Source organism: Aplidium turbinatum, chromosome 2 (assembly GCF_918807975.1).
Source record: "Aplidium turbinatum chromosome 2, kaAplTurb1.1, whole genome shotgun sequence".
In the NCBI taxonomy this organism is placed as follows: Eukaryota; Metazoa; Chordata; class Ascidiacea; order Aplousobranchia; family Polyclinidae; genus Aplidium; species Aplidium turbinatum.
In genome coordinates this window covers 8,162,965-8,172,487 of record NC_137473.1, presented here as the reverse complement: position 1 = coordinate 8,172,487, position 9,523 = coordinate 8,162,965, and the positions used below count along the sequence as shown (strand labels likewise).

Sequence of the window (9,523 nt, the reverse complement as noted above, 5' to 3'; positions counted from 1 at the left end):
TTTCTGTGATGTTTAGATGGTTTTCAGAAGCAATGACTCATGAGAAGCTGCAGTATCCAGGCTACGTCAGATATGCCTGCCCATAAAGAGCAATTTAAATGTCATATAAAGCAATTTTGTTACATTTTTCACTACCTTAAGAACCAAATAATGCACTTTTCGTCCACTCATAGGCTACAGCGCAATATCACATTTCCTCAAAGATGTCACATTTCAAAAGACCCAAATTACAGCTCAGTATATTTTAATTTCTGACCACCACAACGAAAATCGCTATCTTTGGCAAGAAATATAATTTTTCGTTGTGAAGGTCAGAATTACCTGTTTAAAACTTTTTGTAATAAGTTATTGCTGTATCAATAGTAGTTCAATCTTGTAAGCTACCGATAACTAATAGAGCCTACATAACGCGTTTTTAGGTCAAAATAAAGCTAAAATTTTATGCATTTTGTTGAAACCATTTTGTGTAAAATGGCTGTTTAAGCTCAAATAAAGTGTTTTAGACTAAAAATTCAAGCATTGTGTAAAAAAGGCTATTTATCTATGCTGACTTCAAAAGCTCTCAAACGAACGTGGTAACTTATACAATAGCCTGTTGATGTTACGTACAATAGAGATCGTTAACTTTCGGCACGTCACACTTGGCACGTTAAATACAACAATTTTCATAGGTAACAAGGTAATTACAAAAAAATTGGCGACTTGAAGTTTCCTTCCGTATGCAAGCCCCCCCCCCCCCCTTTTAAATAGTTTTTTACTTAAAGAACCCACCACGAATGCAAAAGTATACACTGGATAATCCCTGTCAACGCTTCTGGATGCCATTATTGAACATCTTTGCCGTGTCACGAGCATTTAATATTGAACAAATTTTACGCTATCAATAGTTGAAACACATTTTCCAAGAAAGCGAGAACGTAGTATGGTATTATTTCTTTTGTAAACTCCAACAAAATAGCATAGATTTAATGGTATCGCTGATTTAAAATAGTCATTCCAAATGATGGATCAGCAATACAAAACCGATGGATGCAGCGTATAAGCTATAAGATGTTGTTTTTGTATAAGTATTGTCACGTGTTTTATTTATAATTTCTAAAAAACGCTGCACCAACTAAATATGATCATGAGTGGGTCACTAAACAGAGATATGAGCTCACTAATCGGGGTTTTGGAAGCGGTAAATACAGGACCTTGCGTGATTTAAGCTATTGAATATCGAGCTTCTGCAGCAACATTTACAACATTTTTTCATGTCAAATTGCCAATAAACATTACACAAATTGAAACGAGTGGGCCGTGTCCCCCGGGTACCAAGGGCGGTTAATACGGCCCTGCTACCCAAGACTACTCTTGAATAATAACATGTTTGCACTACACAATCACAACAACGCTAAAAAATTAACATTTTTGAAAGAGAGAGGAGCATGTATAAGCCCTGCATACGCCACTGGATACAAGAAAGTTAAATATTTATTTTGCTAAAAGATGTTTGAAGAAATCTCTCAAGTTTTGCAATGAGAGGGAATATACGTTTCTGCATCTCCTGGCCCATTCGGCCTCAGACTTTGTTCAGTGCCCCAAAGATGTGCTATACATTTGGGCTGTTGGCACACTGAACAATTATTCAAAGTCTTGGACATTGGCTCACAGCTTAGTTTTCAAAAAGTCACCTACCCCTGACGTTTTGCATTATTTACTTGTCTCGATAACTAAAGAAAACTTTAACAACCTCTAATCTTAATGTTTCAAATCCTTAAAAATATAATCTTCATAATTATATACAGCATTCTAAAGAAATAACCAAACGTTTGTGTTTTCACGCTACTCAGAGAATTGTGATGCCAAGTTCAAACCCAGACAACCACTTTATCTGGTCCCGATCTTTACCAGATCGGGTACGAATCTAACCAGATCTGGACCAGATAAAGTGGCTGTCTGAAAAAGTTTAAAAATAGAAGCTTTACGCTACAAAAAGTAAGACTTATTGTCTTAAAATCAAATTCTGAAGAAATATTTGGACATCTTTACTTTAATAGTAACTCAGCATTTAAAAATTTAAAGAACAAAGTTCTAAAAACAAAATCTTTTAAGCAATGTGCCTTTTAACTTTAGGCATATTACGCATCAAACGTTGAAAATAAAAAGCTGCTAGCTGCCAAAGTCGTTTAAAAAAATGAACCAGGAAGTGAATTACGGTCCTTCGATGAAAACGGAACAATTGTTTATCAATTGTCTCAGCTTTCCCATTCATGCTAGCGCAAGTAAAATTGTATTCTCGAAATTCATTTGCGTAATACAAATTTTTGTGATGATTCAGAATAACAAATATTCAAAAAATGATGCAGGTAGACGTTGAAAAAGTGCTAAAACTTGATTGATGTGGGACGTTTTTTTAACCTCTTGGATGTACAGTCCCTTGAATGGCCTTTCCACCGTTTGAAAGTAAATGCAAAAAGACAAAGTGGAACAGTGGACAATTAAAAGCACAGCCCTAAATGATAGAATACCATTTTGTTAAATAAAAAACATTTTTTTTACGTTGAAGTGTAACAAAAATTTTAAAGTTTGTTTGAAAACATTAGTCCATCAAGTTAGACGCAACTCTTGATGGAATATCAAAAGCAGTTTGCGATAGCCAGTTTTTATAACCAAGCAACATTACTTAAAAAACCATAACATTATTATATCTCAAATCGAACCGACAGAGTCCCTCAAGAGTTTGATGATAAAGGCCATCATGAGAAGAAGATGAGCATCAACACTAAAAAAGACGAAACCACTCGGCCACTGAGCTGGTCTCGATTAGAAAAGCTTTGGGATGTTCTTTCAAAGCTGTCTTGTAGGTGTGGTTACGTCATAATTACATCAGTATTTCTGCTGAATAATGACGTTTTTAGAAGAAAGGAGATCGCACGCATTTGGTAATTTGTTCTTTACAATTTAAGATGCAACAGCTGAAGGCTGGTTTTCGTTGGGTGTGATTGAGATAGAATTCTGTCTTTACATCGATTCTCCAGCGAGACAAGAGATACCAAATGTTGCTATCGAGTCTAGTGCTGGTAGATCTGAGATCGATTCCAGGTCGGATCATACGAAAGACTTTAAAAACGGTACCGATTGTGTTCTTTCTTGCATAGCGCAGTGAGGATGAGTCGGGTAATCATGTGGTGATATCGTGAACTGGATATAAAATTAAACATGAACCATGTCGCTAAAAGACCTTGGCTGTTGTAGAGCGACAATAAATAATACCATTACATTATTATTACCATATGCTGCTGCACCAACTCAGTGGTCATCGTTTTCCGTTTTGGTGCTGGTAGATCTTAGATTGACTCCAGATTGGATTAAACCAAAGACTTTAAAAAACCGTACAGATTACATTAACGCAGTGAGGATTAGTCGATAATGGGGATGACATCGTAAACCTGATACAAAATAGAACACGAGCTCTGTCGTAGAAACACATTAGCAGCTGTAGAGTGACAATAACTAAACCAGGGTGGTCCAAGACTGCGAACATGAAAGGCCACATTAGGGTCTGAGAAAAACTTCACGGGCTGCATAGTGAGAAATGATAACGCGTTGCTGAAAGTAGAAACGTTGTTAAATAAAAATTTAACTAGGTTGCGATTTTAAACTTCTTTTCTATAGATTTCGATCTGTTTTAGCTACATTCTTACTGTTCGCAGGCTATGAACATTAACAAATCTTGTCGCTGACAAAATACAGTTACAATGAAAGGACTGAGTTTGCTGTTCTGATCGACCTAATGTTTTGCTGCACGTCTAACTCACTTTTTAATCTCTGCTTGCGACTCACAAAGTGATTTTCAGATTTCTGGTTTAAATTCAGTGGTCGACAGACGTAAGCAGGCATACAGGGTTTCATCAGCCATTCTGTTCCGTGTGTCGCTTTTTAATCGCTTCACAACGGAAAAAGTGCCTTCATCAAGGAGAAAGTGCTAGCAACAAAAGCAAAATATCAACGCAAGTTTGTGTCGTCACAAACCGACATTGTTCCCTCATAGTTACCTATTGACCCGATTCACGGTCAATCGCCTGACTGGAAGAAGTTCCAGAACTTGTTCGAAATGTCCTGTAACACCTAATGCCATTGCATCGCAGGTTGTAGAAAATGGACGACACCAACAAATAGACCGCAAATTTCAACGCAGACTCTCAAGCCTCACATCAGAAATGTGGAAGGATGACACGCGTAACAACGAAGTAACTGAAGACTTTTCGACCGAAGAAATGAATGAAGCCATAAAGTTACTGAACGCAGGGAAGGCCCCAGGACCAGACCTGATTCACCCCGAATTCATACAAAACTTAGGAAAGGAACCGATTAATTGGCTACGAAATTCTTATTCTCATTGCATGCGAACCCTAAAGATCCCTAAACTCTGGCGGAAAGCATTGATTGTTGCAGTCCCAAAACCAAACAAACCGGTAACTGACCCAAAGAGCTATCGCCCCATCTCCCTATTGTGCGTGCCATTCAAACTACTGGAGCGCGTCTTACACCGACGAATGGAACCCGTTATTGACCCCAAACTCCCACAAGAACAGGCGGGGTTTAGGAGAGGAAGATCAACAGTCGACCAAGTAACCTTGCTGACACAAAACATCGAAGATGGGTTTGAGGCCAACTTGAAGTCGGGAGCGGTCTTCCTCGACCTTACTGCGGCATATGATACTGTTTGGCACAGGGGTCTCACTTACAAACTGCTGCAGATAATCCCAGATAGACACATGGTTAAGTTTATTGTAGAACTCATCTCCAACCGCAGCTTCATCCTTGAAACCAGCGACGGAAAGAAAAGCCGACAGAGACGTTTAAGAAATGGAGTTCTGCAGGGATCTGTTCTTTCCCCAATGTTGTTTAACATCTACATTTATGACCTTCCAAATACTTCCTCTAATAAATACGCATACGCAGATGACCTGGCTATTCTTTATTCTCACCGCAAATGGGAAACAGTGCAGAACACCTTGACTAAGGATATGGACATTCTATCGTCCTATCTGCACCAATGGCGCCTCAAGTTGAGTGAAGCGAAGACGGTGACTTCTGTCTTCCATCTATGTAATAGAGACTCAAACAGGAAAATTAACATCCAAAATAACGGCCGAACACTTCCTTTCGAAGCCACACCCACATACCTTGGAGTTCGACTTGATCGGTCCCTTACATACAGCAAACACCTAGAACACTTACGCGGAAAAGTGACAGCTCGTACTGCTCTCATGAAACGTCTTGCTGGTACAAGGTGGGGTGCTAGCCCCTCAGTGCTGAGAACAAGTGGTTTAGCCTTGGTGCAGAAGTGCCCATGCTGACCTTGTCGATGTACCAATCAACAACTGCCTGCAAGCTGTCACAGGTTGCCTCCGCCCAACTTCAACTGACTGTTTGCCTGTCCTTGCAAACATTGAGCCAGCTGCACTACGGCGCCAACGTGCTGTTCTTTCCCTGAGCCGTAAAGCCCTAAACCCCGGTCATCCGCTACACACAACCACGCTGAGATATCCACCAAAGCAGCGGCTAATATCAAGAAAGCCATTTGTACGCGCTGCACAAGACCTTCTGGCAGCCTCTGGTGGAAGCCCTAGCAAACAGTGGTGCCACGCGGCGTGGTGTGAACAATGGTCAAGCAGCACGTCCCCACTTCGCCAAGTATTCAGATCCCCGTCCGAAAACCAGCCTGGACATGGCCTCTCTAGACTTGCCTCATCAAGGCGTAACCGTTTGCTCACTGGTAATGGACGCTATGGTGCAGACATGTTGCGTTGGGGCTTGGCAGAGAGTGCTGCTTGTGAGTGTGGCGAAATGCAGACGGCAGCCCACATTATCAAGGATTGCCGGCTATATAGACCACTCCATGGTATGGAAGGCCTAGTTTCCATCGATGACGACACCAGGCAGTGGCTAACCAACGGATGCCCTGACATATAGCGACAATACGAGAGAAGAAGAAGACCCGATTATGCGCGACTTATTTAGGGTTGTGGCGAATGTAATGTATTCATAAAACGTAGGTGTATTTTTAAACCTTGGATTTAGCACTGAGAATTCCGGCATGCACAAAGTGTTTGCGGGCCGCACAAAAGCTTCACGCGGCCGCATGCGGCCCGCGTGCCAGGGTTTGGACCACCCTGAACTAAACCATTACATTATGATTGTTTAAATTTATTTCATTAACCGACTGAGCCATCGAGGGGGATTACTTTTGTGGTGTTATGAACGATATGCTACAATTTTTTGCTTTTATCCTTCTTCCCAATGTAATATCGGCTATCGCTATAACCACATTTCCGGTTAAATACCTTCCACCTTATAATATAACATGTTACAGTACATAATATCAAAAAAACAACAATAGTGAAATGTAAAACAAATTTAAATATTTTTTTTTAACCTAAATAAGCTACCTTATCCTTATATACAATATATAGGCAAAGGAATTTATTCTCACACGAGTCAGTTCAATCATAAACAGCTAAAAATCAATTTCGATCAGCTAGCAGCTAGATCATTTTCAGTTAAGCTTATTCAAATTACTTTGTATATGGCGATTTTGGGTGTTTGCGCTCTTGACAACTCAGCTCCAATTAAGCTCTTATCCTTATATAATGTCACAACGCTTGCTTTGTCTCAGTCGCTATCTTAAGGACATCATGTAACGTTAGAACGAAATTTTACCACTTGCTTACAGTGAGCGGTCTTCCGAAAAGTAACAAAGTCTCGGCAAATGTAAATAGACAGCAGTAGTCCAAGCAATGAGTGTTCATGATTTCACAAATGATTTTCTTTGTTTGTGAAAGTTGATGCAGATTCACATCGGTGTGAATTAAAAGACAAACCGGACAAACGCTCAAAAAAGTTTCATGTATCGTTTTGTAAAGTTAAATTTCCGTCACGTCACTTACCACTTATCACTGAACCGTAACTTGAACTGAAAAAATACTGAACAAAACGCATAAAATCGAAAAAAAAATTTAAAAACTAAAATTTTGAACGAAAACATTTTCAACTTGAAATTTTTTGTAATATTTTACAGTTTCTTCTATTCGTGTGACAAAACAATGGTGGGTTTTTGATCTGTCACGAAACAAAGCAGTTCTTAGCGAGATTGGAAATTCCGAATAGCAATCTTCCGTCTTCAAGCATTAGACCTTACTTGTCTTGTTAACAGACTCTTTTTCGAAAATTATTCAACCGTGAAAGCTGGCAAATGACGACTAGTAAACTATTCCATGCATTTGACATTTCCACAGTTCACAGATGAAGCATTTATGTCCATTCTTTTGCATTGTGCAAGTCCGGAATCTCTTGAAATAAAAGGAAGCTATTTTGAAGCTTTTAGTACATATACCGCCAGAAGAGGAAGCATCCTTTCTTTGTGAAGCAATAAACGCTCGGCTGAGCGGGTGTTGTATGGGTTGTTTTGATGCTGTTTAATTCTATCAGTTTTGGATTACGCATTGGCATCTCTAGATCAACCAGAGTTCCCGATGTCATTGAAATTAATGCTTTAAAAGTCTATTTTCTTTGAATTCTCAAAAGCTTGGGTGTTCATCAGGACAATTATCGATTCTAGCACTTGTTGCAACGTTCATCTGATGAAAGTGAAAGTAATGAAATGACTAGAAATGACTTGATTTTGTTAATCGCAATCTGAGTATCTATTTACAAACATATCACCACGTTTCCCGCCGAAACAAATTTGAGTGCGCAGAACGGGTATCGAACTGACATCATGTCAAAGTCATTCGGCGGATGCTCTGCACTTTGTGCCACGCAGTCGACAATAATTTTGGAGCGAATCGTAATCAATATGTCAGTTGTGGGATATGCTGTACAAAAAGGCAAAAGGTGAGTTCCTTATTTTATTCCAGGTGTTGGGAATGAGAAGACAAGGTTCACAATATACTAAGCTTTCGGCACTAACAAGAGTAGGGTGGCCACTGGCCAATTCCATTTTCTCGGCCGTCTACCCTTCAGCAACTATACCCACTCAACTTATTACACCCTGGGTAGACGTGAGCAGTGATTTTCAACAACCAGCTTAAGCCGGGAGTCGAACCAGGATTGCATGATTGGAAAGCGAGCACCATCCCTTGCGCCACCTTACCGCCGTACAGAAAATATAGCTTAAAAGTAACATTAAATCTGTTTAATTGATTTTTGATGCTACCTCTTGTGGCATAATAAAAAGTAACTACTTAATTAATCAGTAACCAATTACTGTAGTTCTGGGCTTTATTCAAACTTTTAATACGATTCAAAAAATTCACGATTTGAAGTAAGATTTTTTTCAGAATCAATATAACGTAAATGAAGTCTAATTTAACCTTCTTTTGAAGGCTGTATAATGTATATGGCATGAGAAGTGGCCTTGAACTTATTGTGCCAAGAGATAATCAAAAGATTTTCTGGATTTGGATTGTTATCACAATATAAAGCGGATCGATTTAAGCGTTGTTTGGTAAAATATACCTGCTTACGTGCGTACCGTGGTTATATGCAAACCAACATGCAAAGCGTTTAAAGCTTTTGCTTATAATAAAAATGCCGTTCTTTTGCTGGTATTTGTTTGCTTATGATATATTTTATAAAATTATATGCGTAATAAACTTCACCATCCATTTTACGGTATGATGCATACAAGCCATTTTCGGCTGAAACGTATTTTGATATGTTTCCATTTTGGTTTGTCCTCATTTTGATCTCAATGAATTATTTTCAGACTAGCCAGACAGTATTTTTATTGCTCGATTTTTACGTTTCATTAAACCATGAGAATTTTTCTTATGCTTTTGAGATGATCGCTCGGTTGCGTAGGCAGACTGCTGTAAATTGGCTCAACAAAAGATTTAGCTTGAATGAAAATGAAGCCGAAAATTGATCAACTCTGCCTCTCATAATTTTTAGTTTTGTTTCAAAAGCACAACCATTGAAGGGTCCACCATGATAGCTCATTAAAGTAGATGAAAACCCGTTCTGCAAACGAAAAAGACGCAAAATGAAGAAAAGACAGAAAAGTATTACATTAAATTGGAAAAATCGAATTGCATAACGTGGTGTTGCTATTTATTTAACTTACATTGATGTTAGTTAAAAGTTTGGAAATACTAGATAGAATTTTCACCTCTTCAAAACACCGATAAACTGGTAAACTTCCACACATCAACGCAGCTAAAAGAACTAATCAGGTACAACAAGTCTCCAGTCAAAAACTTCATCAGGTTTTGCATTGATTCAATGTCTGCAGACGTTGAATCAACAAGAAAGGGTTAGTTTGCTGACTGGGATCCTCGTATTTTTTTGATGTCTCGTCATAATCAATAGAGCGAGGAAGACTTAAGAAACAAAGGGTTCAGGAGATTTCTTTCTTGCATCTATTGTATGCAGCACGTTCATGCGAGACTTCAGGTAACAAGGCGGCCAAGTGCTTCATGCAACCACGGCTTAACTTTAGAACAAGAAAAATTTAGATTGCTTCATAGACAGGTGT

At 38.9% G+C, this 9,523-nt stretch overlaps 1 protein-coding gene across 1 annotated transcript in view; it reads left to right on the top strand.

The window, feature by feature from the left end:
* Nucleotides 1-2,176: 2,176 nt before the first annotated feature.
* Nucleotides 2,177-9,523, top strand: part of LOC145788292 (uncharacterized) — a 67,896-nt gene continuing 60,549 nt past the window's right edge. Inside the window, exons 1-3 of the mRNA XM_082600074.1 lie at nt 2,177-2,264; nt 2,949-3,084; nt 4,034-5,271. Coding sequence (XP_082456200.1) covers nt 2,177-2,264; nt 2,949-3,084; nt 4,034-5,271 — 1,462 coding nt within the window. The remainder of the gene's footprint in view (nt 2,265-2,948; nt 3,085-4,033; nt 5,272-9,523) is intronic.